This window comes from Salvia splendens, chromosome 5 (genome assembly GCF_004379255.2).
Source record: "Salvia splendens isolate huo1 chromosome 5, SspV2, whole genome shotgun sequence".
Taxonomy (NCBI): domain Eukaryota; kingdom Viridiplantae; phylum Streptophyta; class Magnoliopsida; order Lamiales; family Lamiaceae; genus Salvia; species Salvia splendens.
The window spans coordinates 32379845-32405267 of record NC_056036.1 but is presented as its reverse complement, the minus strand read 5'-3'; the positions used below and the strand labels follow the sequence as shown (position 1 = coordinate 32405267).

Below are 25423 nucleotides of genomic sequence, written 5' to 3'. Positions count from 1 at the left end.
GGGACGGCTGCATTTATGGATGATCTAAAGTTGTAGTTTGCTTAATAACAATAATAACCATGATGGTCGTACTACTGCAAGATTCTGGTCCATAAAAGGAAATTAGGAGAGGCATGACCGCATGAATATGATCGAGGAATGTACATATTTACAAAAAAAAATGGCAAGCTTTAAAGATAAACACAATTGTTTAAGTTACTGGATTATTGCACAGAACGAGAAGCATGCTCTATGAGATATTAATTCATGCTTGATATTAAAACAGAGGTCAAGACAAATTACACAAACACAATTTTGGAAGTCTAACCCAATTGAACTTGCATGTTAAATTACAAGAAAATTATGTTTGCATTCATGGCTGTGTACGCGTGCGGCTATTCTCTGCTGCCCTCACTTGCGAGAAATACGGGTGAGCCTATGAACACACCACCAAAAAAAACTAATTAGCATTCGAGTCATAGCAAATGATACAGTTGAAGCGTGAAACAATAATATCCTCAGAGAAAGAATAGATCACCATAGCCTCTCTGGCGGTGAGCCTATCTTGATGATCGTAGCACAGGAGTTTGTCAAGGAAATCTATAGCCTGCTACATAGCATGATTATTTTAAACACCAAAGCAGGATGATACAGGAGAACCATCGAAAGGAAGAAACGTAGTCATGACCTCTGGTGACACAAGATGCTGATTATCAGAGTTGATGAATTTCGACCAAGGTTTCTGGCTGTGCCTGTCAAATCAAAGGGAGACAACTTTATTATAGGTGCACCAGATGGCAAAAAACTAACACCAAGACGAACCATCAAAAGTGATTCCTACCGAACTTCATAGTAATTATTTGGTAGTCATCCCAGCAAGTTTGCAGTTTTGTTAAAAGAGTTTATCAATGTTTAATACTCGTAATTTAGCATACCTTCCAACAAGAGCTTCAAGTTGAGGATCAAGCTCCAAATGGTATTTATGCAAATAAGCATTCAACTCATCAGTTCCAAGAACCTGAAAGATTAATCTGATATCACATACATTATTTTGAAGATGACTAGCATGTCCATTAGGTATTTTAATGACAGAATACCACGTAGACAAGCTACATTTATATATTTGTTTTTTTTTTTTAATAGAAGTTTTTTTCTAGAAAAGAAACAGATTTATTGCAAAACAATTATGCATTATAGAGGGATGAAATATAGCAAATGTGAATTTATCCCAACTACAAATACAGTTGCAATCTGAAGGAACATCTAACACAATAAAATGCATTAAAACCTTGGTGATTTGAGGTACATAACATGCTAGAAAATGCATGAACTCATAGAGTTGGTCAGGATTTTATTACCTTGGCAATTTTCACGAGTTGATCCTGGTTATCATGTCCATAAAAGAAAGGTTCCTTGCGGAAAATCTACATTTGCACACAAGAAAAAAGTGAGGAAATAAAATATATAAACAAATAAGGCCAAACTATTGAAGATAAATCCATGGGAGTACAAGAATAGTGACACCATCAGGTTTCTCACCATTCCAGCAAACATGCAACCAAGACTCCACATATCCAAAGAATAGTCATAATCTTGCAAATCAACAAGAAGTTCTGGGCCCTTGAAGTATCTGATATATGACAAATTATAAAACAGGCAGAAGTTTATACTTTATAGAGTTAAATACATTATACATTATACATAACACAAAATGACGGTCTGCTTGAAGGGAAAAAGGAGAAGAGAACAAATTCATCCGTCTTCTGGCTCAGCTCACATACAGCAAACAGACAAACATATGTCAAGAATGGCATAATCTTTTTTTTTTTATCTACAACTTTTTCTAAGTAGGTATCAGACAGAGTAAATCATAGGCCAGAATAACCATTTAATGAGAGGTCGGCAGATAACATACTAGAGCATAAGATGATTTCCATGTGAACATAAGCAATGGCAACTATCAGTTACGTGTTTAAGAAACAAAGCAGTCATTTCCCAAAAAATAGCTCTATTACCTCGAAGCAACACGGACATTATATTCCTTTCCGGGGTGATAGAACTCAGCCAGCCCCCAATCAATCAGGCGAAGTTTACGCAACTCATGGTCTATCATTACATTATGGGGCTTTACATCTCTGTGCATTATTCCCTGTGAGTGACAATAATCTAGTGCCTGCAGGAGAATAAATATTTTTACTTTGAACATCAAGAAAGTTCATCATGACATATTCGTTTTTTTTGAGCTATCAAAGTATCTATTTACCAAGGTTGAACTAGGCTGTCTTGGTTTCTTTCATGAGTACATTTATTCAACTAATTCTACCTACTAGCGTGTGTACTCTAAGTAAATGTATCAAAATCGAATCTCCACTATTTTCCTTCTCTGTCTTGCTGTTGAATAAGATCAGCTTAAGAAAATTATTTTTCTCTTATCTCAGGAAGGCCTTAATAAAGCATTACTGTGCCCCCACCATAAGACATTTAAGAGGAAATACAATCTAAATGACTCATAGTGACTCCAATACTCCATACATAGCTGCAGTGAATACAATCTAACAACCCATAGTGACTCCAATACTCCATACAAATGATACAAGAACAATATAAATTTGGGTATCAGTTATTTGGGGTGAAAATAGATAGATATCAAGCAAGAGAAACAACCCTAATGATAATTAAGAGCACAAATGAGATTTTTCCTCTCACCTTGAGGAGCTCATATATGTAGTAACGTATGTCATAATCCGTCAATGTAGGGTACAAGACTTTAAAATCTGTACTATTCACAAATTCAAATATCAAGCTAGGAGTTTTCGAGTGTTGATCTCTGACAATGTCCAAGAGCTTGACAACATTTGGTCCCCCACGCAAATTCTGTAGTATTTTGATCTCTCTCTTGATCTACATGTAACCGAAAAAGATAAAATTACAAATGCATATATGGCAATAAGAGGCTTAGGTGCATTTTAAATGTATCACAGTCAATACATGATGACATCCAATAGATCCAAGTATTTTCTTTGTTTTATTTAACAATAATATACCTCCAAAGGGCAGAAAAGCACAAAAGGAAAAGTAGTACAGAACAAATAAATACAAAAAGGACTAGCGGAGCCACTTATAACTGATTTGCTTGCATTCATGAAAGACATAAGTTCATAAGAAACCTACACAATGCTAATTTTCTGAAGTCCATTTGATCCAAAATATTTTTTTCCACTTCAGGAAAAAGGCCTTTTACTGTATATCCAACTATAAAACTTCGAGAAGTGGGTGGCATTAGCAGATCATTGGAAACATAAGGCCTTTGCAGCAAATTCAAAATCATGTTTCTCTTTGTTTTTTTCATTAACACAAGGCTCCGAAATGGGTAAAAACCAAGCAAAATATATACCTTTTTCTTCTTAACAGGTTTCAGAATCTTGATTATGCATCGCTCATTGTTGTTCACATTTATACCTTCAAAAACTTCACTGTATTTCCCCCTTCCAACTTTGCGAACAACCTCATAGTCATCTTGGTCGCTGAAAAGTAAAGAAAATAAATAAATTTAGAGACATCAAGCATAAACTCCAAGTTAAAGCAGTAACAAAAGTAACAGAAGTAGAGAACAATATCCTAAAGGCTTCATCCACACTAATACTTCTCTCTACAAACACAAATGACAAAGGACACAACTCCCGTTAATCGTTACTCTCTAATAGCATAACCATAAATCAGCAACCTTGGGATATTGTATCAAACCAAAATAATTGGGCAAATGAGATAATATTATACTATGATTGAAACGCAGCAGAAATCAAATAATGGATGAAACGCAGCAGACACACTCTGATTGCATTATACGTTTTGCTTCGATAAAGGATATCAGCACTCTTCCCGTTCTCAAATTTTCTTTTCAAATTCTTCCATGAATTAGATATACATCAATCAAATTAGAAAGATTATAACACATTCATATATTAAAAATTCGTCTACCAAATCAGATTCATTAAATCTCTTCAACTACTATGCAATCACTAACGAAACATATTATCATCAACACAATTCATAAATCCATTTCCAATACGCAATTAACACAGCTAATACGATTAATTAGGGAATAGAAGTAGTAAGCAATCACAATTATGAACTGCATACCCCCACTGCACAGTTAGGTTTTCGTAATCCCAGTATTCCCTGGGGCGCAGCACATTTACATCGGTGTACACTCGTGCTTTCGACATCACCGCGACTTAGATCTCCGGCCGTACGGATTCGTCGATCTATGTGAGAAATACAAGGACAGGGCGAAGGCGGATTACAGAGCAGCCGGCGCAAGCTAGCGCCAAGACGATGGCGCAGAATAGCGAGATACAGATATTAATCCGGAGTAGTGCGCCAGCGGCTTACTCAGCTTTAAATTTGTGTAGTTGAAAATAGCTCGGCTTTTTTATGGGGTAACTGTAATTTTTACTTTTATTTTTGTGGATTAATTTTTAAATTCATTTTTAGATATATCCATAGTTATTTACTGAGTACTTAACTTATATGGAGTACCAATTTATGAAATTTATATATAGTGAAAAATGTTATACTGTTACATATTTATATGAACATTATGAATAAATTGGGCATTAATTTATAGGAAATTCATAATTAATAGAGGTAATAATAATTCATGAGATAAACTAAATATATAAAGAATTATTAGATAAACTAAATATATAAAGAAAAATAGTACTTCTGCTCAGAAAAGTTATACAGTATGAAAGTTACTCCCTCCCTCTCACAAAAATATGTGCATTTTTCATTGTCGTCTTTTCCCATAAAAATATTGACATTTTGGTTTATGGAGAGTTGTTATTAACTTATTATTCATATATATCAATTTATTTACATCTTATACTACTAAGGGCCCATCATTACTACTTATTAAACAATAAAAATGTGGGTCCTACAATAGACTAATAGTACTACTCAACAGTTTAACTATCATTCTCTTCCCTATCTTACTTCATGTGTCATTCAAATGCACATATTTTGTGGGACGGAGAGAATAACATTTACCTTCAAGAATCGGTGGATGTAATGCAGTGAAAGTTAACATTTATCTTAAAAAATTGGTTGATTTTCTACATTATAGATTGGTTGAAAACATTGTAGCAACACAGAAGCAAGTTTTTGTTATTACAAAATAATTAAAAATTTAAAAGAAAAATCAGTGCTCATGGACTCACTTAGTATTCACAATAATGAAATGACTTTCCTGGAGCACCTCAAATTCATAGGGATCAGATCGCTATAAATTCACTATTTACTGGGACTTTTTTTTAAGCATAGAAAGGTGGTCAATCTCTCAAACAATAGATCAGATACAAAGAAAATATCATTATCGTTACAAGATAAGTCCGAACCCTAGCTACACTTGAAACTCGACTAGGTAACAACGTTAGTAATACAAGAACACTAGATCCTTATTGATGGGATACGAACTAAGCAACTAAACCCTAATTGCGAGCCCAATAGCAGTGACGGCCCATCAGCCCAAAACCCAAGAAAGAGTATCAGTTCGGCACAACCAAAGAGTTCGGTCACAGCCTATAGCTCGGTAAAAGCCGACCAATCGAGCTCAACTCTCAGATCGGCAAAAGCTGATCGGCAAAGTTCAGCAGTTCGGTCTCAACCAAAGAGTTCGGTCACAGCCTATAGCTCGGTAAAAGCCGACCAATCGAGCTCAACTCTCAGATCGGCAAAGTTCAGCAGTTCGGTCTCAGTATTCGACCGAACAAGGAGATAGTGGACCCATGCAGGATCCCCACGACCTCCATTACACCCACGATCTATTTAGTGGTATTAAGCAGTTATCAACCCCACTACCAGGGCTGCAAACCACGATCTTAGTTCGAATGTATAAATAGAACTTAGATCAGATAGACCAGGGTTAAGCTCTCTAGATCCTGAATCTTATAGCAAATCAGTATTGTAATCTGTAAGCGAGACCAAGCAATACAAATTTGCCCTCTTTTCTTCCCGTGGACGTAGATTTACCTCAGTAAATCGAACCACGTAATTTTCAGTGTTGTGATCATTTATTACTTGCATTTACTCCCATCAAAAATTCGTCACATCATCACTGGCGCCGTCTGTGGGAAACAGAGAACCAAAACTGTGATAAAAGCGAGTTTTTGATCCTTTTCTACCAAAAAAAAATGCGTACCAGATCACATAATACCCATACTTCCGTCCGTGATGAAGGTGAGGAAGCTAGTCCAGCCCGTAGGTCTGGAAAACAGCCTCGGGAGAAATCTGCCTCCAGTTCTCACGGTGAAGGAACAAACCACTCAAAAAGTCATCGCACCGAGCCTCCCCAGCAGCTCGCTTTGAATGAGGCTGTCAAGTCGTTCTTGGCTGAGAAGCAGGATGAGTTCCTAACATTCCTGCAAAAGAGCCAGAAGCCGGAGAAGAAGACAGCGGATTCTCCCTCCCCCTCCAGACATGAAAGTCACTACTGCAGTAGTGTCGCACCTTCCAGGAGAAAGAATCCTCACCACCGACATGTTCCTTCTCCTCCTTGTTACCGAAATCACAGGAGAACTCCATCTCCACCATACCGGAGAGATGTCGGATTCGCTATGTATGGAGCGCTGAAGACTCCATTCTCGGATGATATCACCAGAACTCCATTGCCACAGAATTACCGAACTCCGTCAATGACCTATGACGGGTTAGTGGATCCTCATGATTTCCTGGGACGCTATCAGTATAATATGGCGAACCAAGGTCTCAATGAGGTTCACATGTGTAAGCTGTTTCCCGAGCTGCTTATCGGGAACGCAAGAAGGTGGTTTGACAGCCTCCCTCAAGGGAGCATTAGATCTTACAGAGATCTAATGGATGCTTTTCACAGGAGATTCTTCCAGAAAGCGGAAGCCCGAATCACTTCGGCTCAGCTGCTTTCTATACGTCAAGGTCGCGATGAAAAAATTAGCGACTTCATGACGAGATTCCACAAGGAATGCCTACAAGTAGATGATCTCAATGATCTACTTGTCATTTCGGCATTCCAAAATGGAATTCTGCCCGGAGCTCTCTACAGAAAGCTCGTTGAGTGCAGTCCGCAAACAGCTCAAGAGATGTGGGACATTGCGGACCAGTTTTCTCGTGCCGATGAGGCAGACCGTCGAAAACGGTCTTTAGACAGCTCATCCAGAGGAGACAAAAAGAAGCCCGATCATAGCGATCAGGGGCTTCCTCGCCGGACTCCTTTTGAAAGAATTCAAAGGGCACCGGTACAAGGCAGATTGGGACCACGTCTCGATCTTGAGAAACCGCCCGCTCAGTTCGTACCATTGAACAAGTCGAGAGCGGAAATTTTCGAACTGCATTCTGATATGTTCGAAAAACCAAAGCGGATGACGAAATCAGCCACGCGCCGAGGTCAGGATACGTACTGCTCCTACCATCAAGACCACGGTCACGATACCGAGGAGTGCCGAAATTTGGCAGCAGGTATTGATGTTCTTGTGAAAGCAGGAACGTTAAAAAAATACCAAAGCAAGCCGCCGAAGAAGAATAAGAAACAGAGAGGTGCGAACTGCGCTCCTCAGGATCCTAAAAGGCAACAGGATCCCGAAGACGATGACGAGCCGCAATATGACGGAGTAATCCAGACTATTGACGCTCTCCCAGCCGGGAAGACTAAGTCGTCTCTAAAAGCAGAACGCAGAGGCGTCAATCGAGAGGAGCCTATGCATAAAAGGCTGAAGAAGGAGGAAGTAATCACGTTTTCAGATGCAGATCCCGTCCCGGCCATTTCTCCTCATCAAGACGCGATTGTCATTCAAGCCGGAGTGGCAAACAAACTGATCCACAGAGTGTTTGTGGATACAGGAGCGTCGGTTAGCATTCTTTTTAAAGAATGTTTTGATAAACTGGAAGTGGATCCAGCTCGGCTAGTCCGGCCCCACTTCCTCTGAAAAGTTTCGCCCAGGAAGACACCCGCCCTGAAGGTACTATCAGCCTTCCGATTACGGTGGGAAGAGCGCCTACTAGCTCCAGTACGATGATCGAGTTTTTTGTGGTAAAAGCTCGGTCCCCGTATAACATCATCCTGGGAAGAGACTGGCTCAACACAGTTCGGGCCATTTGCTCTACTTATCACCTCACAATCAAGATCCCCACTAAAGGAGGGATTGCAGTCATCCGAGGTGATCAAAAGAGAGCAAAAGAATGTTTGCAGATTGCGCTTAAAAGTGCCGAGCAATCAGATCGGCACCATCAAGCATAGCAATCACAGCAGCCGGAGTCAGAGGCAGGCGAAATGACCGAAGTCACACCGGAGCCGAACTCGATGAAAGTTCAGTTATACGAAGATGATCCATCCAGAACGGTCAAGATCGGTTTCGCGGGAACACCTCTGCTCCGGGAAAAGACCATCCAGCTCCTCAAAGAGTACAAAGATGTCTTTGCGTGGTCTCCGTTGGACATGACCGGAGTGTCTTCCGAGGTAATTACACATCGGTTAAATATTGATCCCTCAGTCCGGCCTATAAAACAGAAGCAAAGACTCTTTGCGGCAGAAAGAAATCAAGTCATCCATGACGAAGTCCGCCAATTACTGAAAGCGGATGTATTATTCGAAGTAAAATATCCTTCTTGGGTGGCCAATCCTGTGATGATCAAGAAAAAAGGAGGAGGATGGCGGATGTGCATAGATTTTACCGATCTAAATAAGCAGTGTCCTAAAGATTGCTACCCCCTTCCGAACATAGATAAAAAAGTAGAAGCTTTGATAGGCTTCGAAATTTTCTGTTTTCTTGATTTGTATAAAGGATACCACCAAGTTTTAATGGATGAGAATGATGCTTCAAAAACGGCTTTCATTACTGACTTCGGCATTTTTGCTTATAAAAAGATGCCATTCGGTTTAAAGAATGCCGGAGCCACATATCAAAGGATGGTAGACAAGCTATTTCGGCACCTGATCGGAAAAGAGGTTGAAGTCTATGTTGACGACATAGTTGTTAAAAGTAGAAGCACTTCGGATTACGAAGACAATCTCAAATCAACTCTCGACGTGCTCAAAAAAGCCAACCTCAAACTCAATCCCCAAAAATGTACCTTTTTGGTAGATTCGGGAAAGTTTCTGGGTTGTTGGGTTTCAAAGGACGGACTCAAGGCAAATCCCCTAAAGGTTCAAGTTGTTCAGAACATGGCAATGCCGAAGTCCATACATGATGTGCAAAGGCTAACTGGATGTCTAGCCGCACTGAATAGATTCCTTTCCCAAGCAGCCGAAAAGCAACTGCCGTTCTTCAATGTTTTGAAGAAGGCACCAAAGTTTGAGTGGGGAGCCGAACAGAAAAAGGCTTTTGACGAACTCAAAAGTTATTTAGCCGAACTCCCTATTCTCTCTGCTCCAACAGATGCCGAAGTGATATTCTTATATTTAGCGGCATCAGATCAAACCATTAGCGCGGTACTTGTACGAGAAGAAGGCCTAAAGCAGCGTCCTATCTACTTTACAAGCCGAGCATTAAGAGGTCCCGAAACAAGGTATCAACCTCTGGAAAAAATTGCTCTGGCATTAGTAAATGCAGCAAGGAGACTGCGGCCATATTTCTATGCTCACAAGGTATGCGTCTTAACCGATCTTCCACTTCGGCAAGTTTTGACTAAGCCTGAAGCGTCAGGCAGAATTGCCAAGTGGGCCATAGAGTTGGGAGAACATTCAATAGAATATCTACCTCGGAAAGCCATCAAGGGACAAGCCTTGGCAGATTTTCTGGTAGAGGCAAAGTTCGATCAAGCAATCCCTATTATTGCCGAACAGAAAAGCCCTACCAATGATGAACCAACACAGCCCCAGGAACCCGAAGTAGAGCCGCTGGACTGTTGGATTGGATTCGTAGATGGAGCTTCGAATAAGACGGGAAGTGGAGCTGGTATTCTACTTATCGCTCCCGACGGACACGAGGTAACTTATTCACTTCGGTTCTTATTCCCAACCACTAATAACGAAGCCGAATACGAAGCCCTTCTTGCCGGACTTCGGTTAGCGCAAAGTCTATTTATCAAATCTCTCAAAATCCATTGTGATTCACAAGTCATAGTGAATCACATGTTGGGTACAAGTGAAGCCCGAGATGAAAGGATGAAAAAATACTTGGACAAAGCGCAAAGCATTAGCCGAAGTTTCTCTTATTTTCGGATAATCCGCATTCCCAGAGCAGAAAATGGCCGAGCAGATACTTTAAGCAAGTTAGCCTCATATCCGAGCTCAAAAGTGGAGGAATTACCGCACAGAAGCATTGATGATGCTGAGGTACTTTCAGTAACCAGCTCGCCGAACTGGATGACGCCAATATCAAAGTATCTAGATCAAGGACAACTGCCCGAGGATAAGAGAGAAGCTCGGAAAATCACATGCCGAGCACTTCGGTATGAACTTCATGAAGGAGTCCTATATAGAAAGTCCTACCTTCAACCGTTATTGCGATGTGTAGGACCAGAAGAGACGGACTACATCCTTAGAGAAGTTCATGAAGGATCGTGCGGCAGCCACATCGGAGCTAGAGCTTTAGCTAAAAAAGTTCTGAGATGGGGATATTATTGGCCAACTTTGGTACAAGAAGCAGTACAGCTCGTTAAGAAATGTACGAAGTGCCAAATCCATGCAAATATCCCAAGGATGCCGCAGACCGATCTATGTGCTATGCAAAGCCCTTGGCCTTTTATGCAATGGGGCATAGACATAGTAGGACCACTACCACAAGCTCCTCGGCAAATGAAATTCTTGATCGTTGCCGTGGACTACTTCACAAAGTGGGTGGAGGCTGAACCATTAGCTACGATAACGAGCTCGAAGGCATTGGATTTTGTTTGGAAGAACATAGTTTGCCGATTTGGCATACCCCATATCCTCATTTCGGATAATGGGACTCAGTTCACCGACAAGACATTCAAGAATTGGTGCCAAGAGTTGAATATTCAACAGCGGTTCACTTCGGTCTCTCACCCACAAGCAAACGGACAAACGGAAGTAACAAACCGTATTTTGGTGAAAGGATTAAAAGCTCGGTTAGAACAAGCCAAAGGACAATGGGTAGAAAATCTTCCTCAAGTCCTATGGTCTTACCGAACTACACCAAAAACCTCCAACGGTGAAACTCCGTACAGTCTAGTGTACGGCACTGAAGCCGTAATTCCGGTTGAGATCGGCATACCCAGCCCCCGAACACTCAATTTCTCAACAGAACTGAATGATGACGGACTGAGAGCCGAACTAGATCTTGCCGAAGAAAGAAGAGAACTGGCCTGCATAAAAGCAGCCAAGTACAAGGAGCAAGTAACCCGGTATTATAACCAAAGGGTGAAAAAGCTGCAGTTTCAAGTGGGAGATCTCGTATTGAGAAACAATGAAGTAAGCCGAGCAGAAAAGCTGGGCAAACTTGAACCCACATGGGAAGGTCCGTATCGGGTGTCAGAAGTCCTGGGAAAAGGGTCTTATAAATTGACTCACGTGTCAGGAGAACAAGTACCCCGAACATGGCATATTTCCAACCTCAAGAAGTTCTATTTGTAAGAGACAAGGTCCGGTCAGTCTTGTGTCTAGTTCGGTCCTAGGGATATGTGCTTTCATGTTTCTATTTGTCCTTTATGCTGGTCGTTTTATAAGAGTTTAAAATCTTTTTCGTCTTTTTTATTTGTCTTTATGTGCGTTTAGTCTCTATGTGCGTTTTGTCTCTTATAAATATTACTGAGGTATATTGATCTTTAAAGGCTGATCCCCTTTTTAGATCATGTATTAAAGACAATTGTGAGTCCAAGCTTCTAAGGAAGATACAAGACCACAATTCAGCTTAAGAAACAAGCAGTTCGTCTGAAACGGACTGCAATAAGCCGAAAACCACTTCGGTCAACCAGGGAAAGTCCAATCCAAGCGATAAAACTCGCCAAATTAGGACACAAAAGGAAAGTCCGATCCAAGCGATAAAACTCGCCAAATTAGGACACAAAGGGAAAGTCCAATCCAAGCGATAAAACTCGCCAAATTAGGACACAAAAGGAAAGTCCGATCCAAGCGATAAAACTCGCCAAATTAGGACACAAAGGGAAAGTCCAATCCAAGCGATAAAACTCGCCAAATAAGGACACAAACTAAGTCCGGTCAAAGAAGAGTTTACTTCATAAGACCAAGGACGAGTCCGGTCAAAGAAGAGTTTACTTCATAAGACCAAGGACGAGTCCGGTCAAAGAAGAATTTACTTCATAAGACCGAAGACGAGTCCGGTCAAAGAAGAGTTTTCTTCATAAGACCGAAGACGAGTCCGGTCAAAGAAGAGTTTTCTTCATAAGACCGAAGACGAGTCCGGTCAAAGAAGAGTTTTCTTCATAAGACTGAGGACGAGTCCGGCCAAAGAAGAGTTTTCTTCATAAGACCGCGGACGAGTACAATAAATGAAATAAAAAATCGCTGAACTGTAAATACGCAGTGATAGAAGCGAATTGAAAAAATTTCATTTATTAAGTCTTGTTCGGCATACAATTTCGCTGCCCTACGAGAAGGCGTTACACCATTACAAAGGACTATTCTACTGTCCACGGTTGCTAAAGTTGAGCCACCTATCCAAAAAATCCTCATGATGCTGAGTTCGGGTGTTCCGAACAGTTGAAGAATAAGTAGGTCGACGAGATGCTCTGATCGACCTACCGCCCCTTCCCTGAGTCCGGAAAGTTCTAGCACCTCGGCGGCGAAGAGTCTCTTCACGAAGCATCCGCTGATCTTGCTCACTCATAATCACAACTCCTCTACGAACTTCAGGGCGTTCTCGTCTTGACATTTCCGGTTGCTCCGGAGTCCGTTGCTGACTTGGAGTACGTTCTCGTCTTGACGTTTCCGGTTCATCCTGAGTCCGTTGTTGGTTTGGAGTAGAATCTTGAGCAAGTGGATTAGAGGTTTGAGTTGGAGTGTGAGCATCTGTTGGCGGGAAACGCCTAAGGAATCTCTCGATTGAGGGACGCCGGGAAAGAATGATGTCGGAGGGACGCCGGGAAAGAATGATGTCGTACCGAGAAGCCAAGCGCCGCAATGACTTCACAACTTGTTGGCAAGCCGAGCTCTCCAGCGCATTGTTCTTCCGGAGTACATGAAGCTCCTCCCACAGTTCATCAACTTGATTCTGAACTTCAGATATGGTCATTCCCCCGCGCCCGCAGATGAAATCCTCATATGCAGTCCTCTCAGCGATGACAGTGTTCAGCTCGGCATCCAGATCTTTCTTTATGGACTTTAACTCCTTATTGTTGGACTCCAGCTCCACTAACCGAGCCAAGAGTTCGTCATACTTCACCTGGTCATCTATGGTTTTTTTCTCAGCTTCGTTTAAAGCTGAAGAGTATAGCCGCTTCCAGTGAAGTACCTCCAGCTCCTTAGAGTTAAGAATACAAAGCAGCTATGTCAGTTCGGCATTTCAGTTTACCGAGCAGGCAGTAAACCACAACAGGAGTAAAAGAGATTACGAAAAGCTATAAAGAAGACACGAGTGTAGAAAGAACGATTTTTTCATTCACAAGAAAATTTCTTTTACACAAGGAGGGCTTCAAGGCCATTTTACAAGGAGAGAAAGAAACTAAACTAAGAGAAGGGAGACGAAATCATACTCCGCCAGTTTCGTCTCCGGCTCCTCTGTGGGTTTCAGCCTCCTTCTCCTTGTCTACTTCGGCTTCAGCCTCGGCCTCCCTACTCCCTCCAGCCTGCTCGGTGCCCCCATCGCCGATCTGCTGCACCTCCTGCTCGGCATGCCCGTCGCCGGCCTGCTGATCCGTCTGCTCGGTCTCCTTGCCGGCCTCGTTTTCCTGCCCACCCTCTTTGAAAATTGAAGCGGGTGAAACAGGCCCCAAGGAGGCAAAGATGGCCTCCATGTTCTCGTCACGGTCAGCACGGCAGTTACGGACTCGTTCAGCAGAAAGCAGGACCGATGAAGACGCAAGCTCCTCAAGGAGCGGCAGACTCTGGAGGCGCGCTGCAATCTCTCGGCCATACAGCGGCAAAACGACTTCGGGTCCCTGCTCAGCGTTATCGGTCATCAATTTCAGCAGATCACCGATAAAGGCCGAAAATTGATTGCTCAAAAAGAGTTTCTCCGCGAAAACACGGAGAGCCTCCCCCAGAGCAACCACGGCGGCAGCCTCCCTCTGTTTAGATTGCTCCCTCTGGATGATGAGCTGGTTTTTGGCACGCTGAGCTTCATCCTGAGCCGAGATCCTAGCGGCCCTTGCCTTCTCAAAGTCTGCCCGAGCCTGTTCGGCCTGGTGACGAGCAGCATTCAACTTCCTCTGCATCTCAGCATAATCGTTGGACGCTTTGGAGAGTTCAACGACGACGAGCTTGGAGAGCATATTGTTCCTCTGAAAATGGAAAAAGGAAAAAGTCAACAGAGGGGCCACAAAAAATATAGGAAAAAAGCAAGGCCAGAAAATCAAGAAGAGAATTCACCTCTACAAAGTCCGTTGGCCATGCAAAAGGCTCACAGACATGTTCCGAAGGGGCCGCCAAGACAATGTCTTTCTCCGGCGCTCTTGGGGGTTTCTGAATCTTCCCCTTCCCCTTTGCCGAAGTCGACTCCGGCTTTTTTGGATCCGAAGAAGAGGTCTTCTGCCTCTTCGGATTCTTCTCGGCATCAGACGCCGAGCTGGTGGCTCTCTGTTTCTCCGGCTCCTTGGATTCGGAGGATTTGCGACCTAGCCTGCTTAGCATGTTCACTGCCAAAAAGCGAGAAAACAAAGTTAGTTTTCGCCGCTAAAGCAGTAAAGCATAAAAAAGAAATCCTCACCCTCAGTCTCTTCGTCCGAAGACGAGGAATCGAACACGAAGTCACCCTTGACGAGCTCAGATTCCGAATACTGTTTCCTAATCATGGGAATCTTATTGAGCTCGCCCTCGAGCTCGTCCAACGGTTCTACCCGAGGATGAGGAATTACGGACTTCGGCCCTCTCCAGGAAAAGTCCGGAGCCGCTGTCCTATTGTAAAAAAAGAAACGATTTTGCCACTTCGGCCATTTGGTTTTACAGAATGCTCTGAAGGGCTGTAAAGGGATCAAGTAAAACCAGGATCCCTTCCTCTTAAACTGAAAGAAATTAAGGATTGCCCTCAGAGACAGATCCTTTCCTAATCTACGCAGTTCGGCAGCAAAGGCCGATAAGTGCCTCCAAGAATTCGGAGTCACTTGACCTAAAGGGAGTTGAAAAAAATCAAGAAGCTCTACAAAGGCAGGGGGAAGAGGGAAACGAAGCCCGCATTCCAAGCAGGCTTCGTAAACGGTGGCATAACCCTCCGGCGGTGAGTTAGCCCTATGAATGTCGTCGGGAATCACCACTAACCCCCCAGGAAGAAAATATTTTCCGTGTAAGGATATCACAGTATCCTTACTCAAAATGCTGTGAAAATATTCTACCGTCTTCTCCCCGGACCTTTTCCGGCCAGAAGACCCCTCACCCCCCTTCCTACCACTACCTGATTCAGAAACAGATTCAGAAGAAGAAGACATGATTCTTACTCTTTGATGGTCGAAAGTCTCTGAAGAAATTCTTGAAGAAGCGGAAGAGAATTTTACGAAAAAGAGAGAGAATGCAGAAGAAATAATCGCAAAAGTGTTCTAATGATGAAGAAAGGAAATATTTATCAGATTCACAGAGGCTTTTTCAAATTCGTCGCACCGTTTCAAATCCCACTTTTTCTGGATTCTCTGGCCGGATTTGCTGTCGCATTTAATGCGGACACGTGCAGAGCACGTCCCCTGACGTTAGCCTCCCCCTTACACTTATCTAAAATGCCGAAGTGATTCACTTCGCTTTTCGGGGGGGGTGGTGATGGGATACGAACTAAGCAACTAAACCCTAATTGCGAGCCCAATAGCAGTGACGGCCCATCAGCCCAAAACCCAAGAAAGAGTATCAGTTCGGCACAACCAAAGAGTTCGGTCACAGCCTATAGCTCGGTAAAAGCCGACCAATCGAGCTCAACTCTCAGATCGGCAAAAGCTGATCGGCAAAGTTCAGCAGTTCGGTCTCAACCAAAGAGTTCGGTCACAGCCTATAGCTCGGTAAAAGCCGACCAATCGAGCTCAACTCTCAGATCGGCAAAGTTCAGCAGTTCGGTCTCAGTATTCGACCGAACAAGGAGATAGTGGACCCATGCAGGATCCCCACGACCTCCATTACACCCACGATCTATTTAGTGGTATTAAGCAGTTATCAACCCCACTACCAGGGCTGCAAACCACGATCTTAGTTCGAATGTATAAATAGAACTTAGATCAGATAGACCAGGGTTAAGCTCTCTAGATCCTGAATCTTATAGCAAATCAGTATTGTAATCTGTAAGCGAGACCAAGCAATACAAATTTGCCCTCTTTTCTTCCCGTGGACGTAGATTTACCTCAGTAAATCGAACCACGTAATTTTCAGTGTTGTGATCATTTATTACTTGCATTTACTCCCATCAAAAATTCGCCACATCATCACTTATGGATCTGTAACAAACAATAAAGAGAAGACAAGATAAGAAACTAAGGATTAAAGGAATAATGGCTCAGGTTGCAAGACGAGCACAAAAGGAGTGCCCGAACTAAAAACCCTAGGATTTCATCGATTACCGCACCACTCAAGCAAAATCGACACGCAATCCTTCCACACTTCACACAAACACCACAACACTCTCAAGAACACAGAAACCTTTCACCTTCCAGAACTCACTGAAATTGTCTGCGACTTAACAAATCAAAACGTTAAGTTTGATTTAGCGTCGCACTTCGCAAGACAACACAAGAATTGTCTTTGCTAAAGATTCCAGCATTCATGCTCATGAGAACCAGAGATGGAACACTCAAGAAGGTGACCGGAGAAGGCGATCGTAGAGAGAGAGAAGTTCTAGAGTGAATGAGGAGAAAACCTTAGTCGCTCAAAGGTCACATAGAGAGAGAAGCATATGGAGTGAATGAGAGAGTGAGGCAAATTGTCGCCCACTTAACACTCTCACATGACACAACAAACACGACACTCATCGAACGACTAACGAGTGCGATCCGCGTGGGGTGCTTACGTGGTGGCCAACGGTGCATTAGGGTATTAGGATCGAGCTGAAAGTATTTGTACCGCAACACACATCTGGATCATTGCTTAAAATACATAAGTTGAGCACAATAGATAAGCCCACAAATATCTCGTATTACATTTTTTCATGCAAATTTCTTCATGTGAAAATAAGTCATTATGATTTCGGTAGAACTGTCATAAAACTACCTTTACTTAGATATATAACATGTGAAAAAATAATACTCTCTCCGTTCCATATATAACATGTGAAAAAATAATACTCCATCCCTTCCACTGAAGATATCTCACTTTCCTTTTTTGTTTGTCCCAACCAAGATGACTCATTACTAAAAATGGAAACACCTTTTATTTCTACTTTATTCATTCTCTCTTACTCTATTCTCTTCACTTAACACATAAAATAAAGCTATGGGTCATCTTCCTTGGGACGGAGGGAGTATAAATTAAAAGAGTTATGTAAAATTTAAAAATAATTTATAAATGTACTCATATATATATATATATATATATATATATATATATATATATATGCTCCAATCTTGAGAACTCTTTCTAAAATGAGACTGTTAAATCCAATCTTGCGTTTGTAATATAAAATGGCTGATGTAAATTTACGTCCCCGTCCCCGTCCACAATTACAAAGTTAAGTTTGATCGGACAAGAGATTTAAGAAATGTAATAGAAAGTGAATGGAAAATGTTATTAGAAGGTGTATCCTATTTTATATATTAGTTTTTTAGTGAAATAAAGTTAGTGAAATGTGTGGGGGTTCATTATCAAAAATTAGTAAAAGAAGAAATGAGACATTTATTAGTGAATGCACGAAAATGACAAAATAAGACGATTATTGATGGACAGATGGACTATATACTAATGTTAATGTTTGTTTGGTAGATATAGGCATGAAAGTAGATGAGTTTATTATTTTCTCTCTCCTAAAAATATCTTTAAAATTTGATATATTTTCAAAAATAAAACATCACCACAGTTGTTATAATATACTCCATTTGTATTTATTCATATAGGGATGTCAGTGTAGCCCGTAACCCGTGGGCTAGCCCGAATAGCCAGCCAAATTTATAGGGTTAGGGCTGGAAATTTCTAGCCCGATAAAATCAAAACCCGATTAGCCCGCACCCGATTAACCCGCAACTTGTTAGGCCAGACCTGAAATCCCGACGGGGTGGCCCAAAAACCCGATAAAATTTCTATTATTCTATTTTTTTACTCCTAATTCGACACTTTATTGATTAATTTTATAATATAGATAACTAAAAAATAACTTTCAATTTTATATTAAATATACAAGTTATATATTGAATTTATATTAATATAATAATTAATAAATAAATTAAAAACTTCAAATTCACTAAAAAATATTTAAATTTCTAAACCATGCATTAAAATTCCACGAAATATCTCAAATATTAGTATTTGATCATGTTTATGATTGAATTTAAGCATATATCTCAAATATATCATAGTTAAAATGTTTTGTCCAGAGCATTTGTGTCACGACCGCCCTTTAGGGTAAATAAATACGGGCGATCGTGATTAAAAGAACTTAATAAACAAACGAAGGAAACTAGGGTTTCAATAAAGAGTTTGACCCATAATTAATATTTAATAAAAAGGGCCAAGAGGTTGACATTATCCAAATAATTAGGTTCAAAGCTAAATGAATGATGAGTAAAAACAATGTCTCAGCGAAAGCGTTCAAGAGAAAGAGTGACGTCATGTGTGGAGACACAACGACACTCGTAGTTCACCACTAACCAAACCACGCTTCAATTTTAAATTGCTCTACACCACCAATTGCTCGTCGCCGCTCAACCTGCACATAGGGAAAACACATGCAGGGCTGAGTACTTAATATACTCAGTGGGCTTATGCCGAAAACATTTGATGAAAGTTATGTCATCCATACCATAGTGAACTCGAGTTTTACATTTAGAAAAGAAATATCATCGAGTATCACAATATAATTTCATAGACTGGCCAGTCAAAACAATCTCCCCACTTTCTCAACAATCATTCAATCACATCTTTTTTCCATAGTGCGACGAAAGTGTGGCCACACTATTCGCCCACGAGACCGGCCGACTAGCTAGGACGGCTCACGATCCCTACTGTTTACACTAGCCTGATAGGGTTTGCGGCCCTACTCAGACCTGAATTCGTTTAACATAGCCTAACTGTCACGACTGCCCTTTAGGGTAAATAAATACGAGCGATCGTGATTAAAATAACTTAATAAACAGACGAAGGAAACTAGGGTTTCAATAAAGAGTTTGACCCATAATTAATATTTAATAAAAAGGGCCAAGAGATTGACATTATCCAAATAATTAGGTTAAAAGCTAAATGAATGATGAGTAAAAACAATGTCTCAGCGGAAGCGTTCAAGAGAAAGAGTGACGTCATGTGTGGAGACACAACGACACTTGTAGTTCACAACTAACCAAATCATGCTTCAATTTTAAATTGCTCAACACCACCAATTGCTCGTCGCCGCTCAACCTCCACATAGGGAAAACACATGCAGGGCTGAGTACTTAATATTCTCAGTGGGCTTATGCCGAAAACATTTGATGAAAGTTATGTCATCCATACCATAGTGAACTCAAGTTTTACATTTAGAAAATAAATTTCATCGAGTATCACAAAATAATTTCATAGACTGGCCAGTCAAAACAATCTCCCCACTTTCTCAACAATCATTCAATCATATCCTCTTTCCATAGTGCGACGAAAGTGTGGCCACACTATTCGCCCACGAGACCGGCCGACTAGCAAGGACGGCTCACGATCTCACCTGTGTACACTAGCCTGATAGGGTTTGCGTCCCTACTCAGACCCGAATTCGTTTAACATAGCCCTATAACCTAACGGAGCGCACTCACAAACTAGGCATCATGCATAATCTCAACATAGCCTTATAGCCTAACGGAGCGAACTCACAAACTAGGCATCAGGCGACAATCTCTTCATCAAAACAAACATGGCATGACATAACAATTTAAACCACTCTTATTCCACCATAATCATACTTTTGAAAGCGTAAAAGAGTTTAGTAAAAGAAAGTCCACCTCGACTGCTTAAATTCTCAAGTAATCTCTTTCTTTTGGTATCACGATTCACTTGCGATGATTCACCTTTAACATGTAGATAATATATATATATATATATATCAACACACTTTTCAAATACTTAAATAAAGATGCATGCATCCTAAGTAAAGTCTTTTATCTCATTTCTCGATTTTCGCATATTTTCGATTATTCAGCGGCCGCTAGTACCCAAAATTCCTCCGTTGGCTCCTCGTACTTTCCTCCAAAATGTAGAAATTAATCCCAGTATTTATTTAAGCGCTCTTTGAATTATTCCGGAGATTAAATATTCGTCACGATTAATTGTCGGCCCAAAACTTAATTATTTCCCCACCTTATATCTCTAATTTAATTAAGATCCCAACTAAAAGAAGGCCCTAACTTTAAATAGATCATCCAATTAATCTATTAAGCCCAAACAATTAAATGGAACTCATACTTTAATAAATCCTCTAATTTAATTATAAGGCCCAAAACCTTTTTCTTCCACCATTCTACCCGCCTCTCTCATTCTCTCTCTATCCTTCTCTCGCTCGACAAACTCGGAAATTTCCAGAATCTCCGTCGCCATCTCTGCTGTTCGCCGACGGTCCCTGTTGTGCAGTCACCGTCGCTCGGCGCTGGGAGACGCTGTTGTCGCCGCGTCCAGATCCTCCACCATCGCGTCGACCCTCACGCCGGCGGCCTCTGCTCATCGGTCAGCTACTGCTCACCCCTATGTCGCATGTCGCGTGGGGTCATAGCTGTCGTACAGCAGTGCCGAGTCAGGCGCCTGCTGTCGCTGCCCGTTGTTGCTATCCGGTGGCTGCTCGACGGTCCCTGAACAGCTCCGAACCGACACCGCGCAGCCCTGAAACCAACCCGAACCACCCCGCAAGATAAGTTCTCTTTACTAAATTTTGTTCTTTTGTGTTTTCGATTCGGTTCATTGTTGGTGGTGTGGTTTGATCGGTGATGTTGGTTGATTGAGTTATGTGGGAGGTGGAGTATGATGATATGTTGTGAACAAAAAGCTAAAAAAATTCACGATTTAGAATTGGGTAGAAATTATACCTCCGTGAGTAGGAAGGACTTGGTTGTGGAGTTCACAAGGCTGAAAAGGAAGATTCTTGAAGCTGGAAAATTTAGATTTCTGTTGATAGCAATCTGATGTTAGATTCTGAGATAGTAGCAATTTAGGTACAAAACGATAGAGAAATTGTTTACCACAGTTAGGACTGAGTTAAGAATTAGGCACCCTTCGAAGTCTGCCATGGATTTCAAAAGGAAAACTTCCTTGAATTCTTGTTGCAGAGTTGCAGCTCGTTGCAGAGATGTGGGAATAAGGGGAATCTGATTTAGGAGAAAAATATATTAGAGAGAAGATGGCTGATGGGTAGTTTAGATTTGGGGAGAGATTTATGGGATAGAGGGGAGAAACGGTTTTGGAGTCGTGGGAAATAGGGGGGATTTCGAATTCCTCCTGTACAATTTTTTTTATTTTGGACGTTAGTTACTTATTTAGATTTGTTTAATTTTTTATTTGTAGATCACGGAGGAGGAATATCTCTGCAGAATCTTTAATTAAACTTGAATTATTGACTTGGTGACCAAGTCAACAGGACAGGAGGATTTGATTTGATTTGTTTTGTTTAATTCATGGTCCCTTTGTATTTTCTTTAAATTATACAGCCCACAATTTATTTATCACGGATTGGATTTATATATTATTTATTCAATTTATCGGATCCAACATGGAATCGAGTCCAATAAATATTCCTCACGGAAAGGAATTATTTAAATTCGCATTGTGATTTACTTCACAATTTCTAGCTCTAATAATAGATTATCAATTATTCACAAACATTTAATTTCACCCCACATCAATTATTCAAAGCAGCCACGTCACATATTCAACAAAGTTGACACAGTCAAAATTTCAACTCAAAATTAGGTCAGGAAAAGTATCCAACAACAATTTCACTTGACAATTAATCCACGGACTTCGCACCATTAAAAGCATTAAATGCAAGTACTTTAGGGTTCGAAAATTAGGGTTCAAAAAGTGGGGCGTTACATCCTACCAACCTTAACAGAAATTTCGTCCCGAAATTTGTTACCCTCAAGTAAAGAGTTATGGGTACAATTCCATCATTTTATCCTCATTCTTCCACGTGGCTTCTTCATGCCCATGATTTTCCCAAAGTACTTTCACACAAGCAATAGGTTTATTTCTCACATTTTGGGTCTTTCGGTCCAAAATAGATTGGGGTCTCTCCTCGTAGCTCAAGTCCGGATTCAAGGCGACTTCTTCGTAATGGATTACGTGCTTTGGGTCAAACACATATTTTCGTAACTACGACACATGAAAAACGTTGTGCACATTTCCAAGGCTTGGTGGTAGCGCTAATCGATATGCAATGGGGCCCACTCCTTCAAGAATTTCGTAAGGTCCAATAAATCGCGGCTTCAATTTGCCCTTGACGCCAAATCGTGTTATCCCTTTTGACGGGGGTACATTCAGGAAAAATTTGTCGCCAGCTTGGAATTGTAAGTCAGTTCGTCGGACATCCGCGTATGATTTTTGTTTGTCTTGAGCTTCTTTTATCCTTTCACGAATTTGCCGAACGATTCCTACTATTTCTTTAACTGCATCGGGTCCAAGTATTCTTCTCTCGCCAACTTCGTCCCAGTAGAGCGGTGATCTACACTTTCTTCCGTATAATGCCTCATACGGCGCTATGTTTATCGTTGCCTGGAAACTGTTGTTGTAGGCGAACTCAATCAGTGGTAGTGCTGCCTCCCAGCTTCCTTCTCGGTCGAGTACCACGGCTCTCAACATATCCTCGAGAGTTTGGATCGTTCTTTCGGACTGTCCATCAGTTTGCGGGTGAAACGCTGTGCTGAAGTTCAATTTGGTTCCAAGCTCTTTCTGTAGACTCATCCAAAATCCTGAGGTGAATTTTGGGTCACGATCGGACGTGATAGTCACTGGGACTCCATGCAATCGGACTATCTCCTTTATGTAAATTTGAGTTATCTTGTTGGGCCCATAGCTTATGAGAATCGATATGAAGTGCGCACTCTTGGTGAATCGATCTATAATTACCCAAATGACGGTGTTCCCTCTCAGAGTCCTCGGCAATCCTGTCACGAAATCCATGGCGATATGTTCCCATTTCCACTCAGGAATCTCTAGCGGTTGTAACTTTCCATATGGTCGTTGATGTATAGTCTTTACTTGCTGGCAGACTAAACACATTTCGACGAATGACGCTATGTCCCTCTTCATACCATTCCACCAAAAGGAAATGACGAAATGACGCTATGTCCCTCTAGGATTTTAAATTTTTATTATAACGATTTGATTTCTATTGATCTTGGCCCCCTTCAAGCAATCCAATCCGATACCAGTGACAAATTTGGAGTAGACCTCTCAGAAACATTTCAAATAACCCTCCCGGACCGGTCCATTATCCAACAAACCATCGAGTTTAACTTGCGGGCTCTCTACACCGAATATGAAACCAAATATAACACTACCCACCAAGTCAGAAGACCCCCCTCTCTTTAACAACATAATTATGGCTTCGCATTTCAAGCCGATTATGATGATTCCGACACGCAATCCCAATTAGCCGACCTATACAGCTACAGCACCGACAGAAGGTCCTCAAGTATGGTGAGTGAATTAGATTTATATTTCGATTCACTCTTTTCCTTTGGTGATGAAGGTCCTACTCCTCCCGCCCAAATCGACGTCCTCGATTGGTGGGGAACCCACGAGAAAGGTTTTCCCATCCTTGCGTCAATGGCCAAGGAGATTTTTTCTGTCCCGGCTTCCACTGTCGTCGTCGAGTCCGCTTTTAGTGTTGGCTCGCGTGTGTTGGATGAATCAAGAAGTAAGCTCTCGGAGAAAAATATGGAAGCCGTGATGTTACTTGATGATTGGGCCAAAGCTGACGTCCGAGAACAAGAAAATGATTGGGATGATCGTCAGGAGGGATCAAAGATGAATTCACATGGGATAAATCGTAGGCCAACCATCAACCGCCGCCGGCCAAGCCAAATAGGTAAGTAAGGTAAGAGAACTACGTGGACTTTGATTCCCTAATGCAAATGAGCATTGGGGATACGTAGGCACCTCAACCTAAATTTTAAATTTAAGTTGAGCTCAAGTCCTTTTTCCTTTATTTCTTTTTTTTTTCATTTGTTCCTACTTTAAAAATATGCAAATGCAATTACATAATTGTATTTGTATATACTCTAGTCGATGAAGTAGATTTCTCTATACTGCTAAATCCGGGAAACTTTTGACATTTCTACTATAATTGTTGATTGTTAGTCTAAACTCAACATTTAAAGTTGAATTGCTAAAGGTGTCCTTAATTTAGTTATGTAGAAAGATCTCCTTCGCCGATTAAGAGTGTATATACTTATAAGTTTTTTTATAAGAACTTCTACGTCTTTTTTGTCATTTGTAATTAGCTTCGTTGTTGACTAATACTCTCGTTTGTATTTAAATTTTTGTTTAAGACTTCAAGACCTCAAGGTTTTTTCGATTTGTAATTGTTGTAAACGTGTAATCTCAATAAAATTGCAACTTTCATCGTATTTTTTTATTTTATTTACGCACATTTCATACATAAACAAACTGCAACTTTGGACTAACCGCCGAACCGGCCCGGAACCGGCGATTCAGGCCGCAAACCGGCGATTTTGAACCGCCATGTAAACCGCCGATTTTTTTAACTGGAACCGGAACCGAAACCGCCGAAACTGCCGATTCCGGTTCATGCATATGATGAACCGTGAACCGCTAGTTCATGAACCGGAACCGGCGGTTCCGAATCGTTGTGCATGCCTAGTTGTGAGCATGAAAACATATCTTCTTTTGCATTTTTCTAGCTAGCGGTGCCTAAAGTTGACAGTATTTAATTAATTTTCAAGAGAAATGATATGTTGCGCGATGATTGTGAGCAACAACTTGAGCGACACTTTCACATCCACGCGCTCCTTCCCTTTATTTTTCTTCTATGAGTTTCTCTCTCCTCCCCGTGCGACTCCTTCAAAAGCTATACGTATAGGTCTGATCTCTGCCTATCTTCCACAATTTTCTCCGCCTAATGCTTGTTTTTCTCATCACATTCACAAACTATGGATACACTCATAAATTTTCTGATCTTCTCTCTCAACCTCTCTTCCACAATTTTCTCCGCAGTATTTTTAAAATCCAATCAAAAGCCATGGATATTAA

The 25423-nt window shown here is 41.3% G+C and overlaps 1 protein-coding gene across 1 annotated transcript; it reads right to left on the bottom strand.

Moving 5' to 3' along the window:
* Window positions 1-232: 232 nt before the first annotated feature.
* On the bottom strand, window positions 233-4381 carry LOC121804978 (casein kinase II subunit alpha-2-like). Its single transcript, XM_042204718.1, has 10 exons — window positions 4120-4381; window positions 3374-3503; window positions 2686-2880; window positions 1995-2152; window positions 1519-1609; window positions 1338-1403; window positions 915-997; window positions 668-731; window positions 518-586; window positions 233-415 (listed from the first exon to the last, which is right to left on the bottom strand). Exons 1-10 carry the CDS (start codon window positions 4203-4205, stop codon window positions 353-355), a joined length of 1005 nt encoding a protein of 334 aa, XP_042060652.1. The 5' UTR covers window positions 4206-4381; the 3' UTR covers window positions 233-352.
* Between the last annotated feature and the right edge of the window lie 21042 nt (window positions 4382-25423).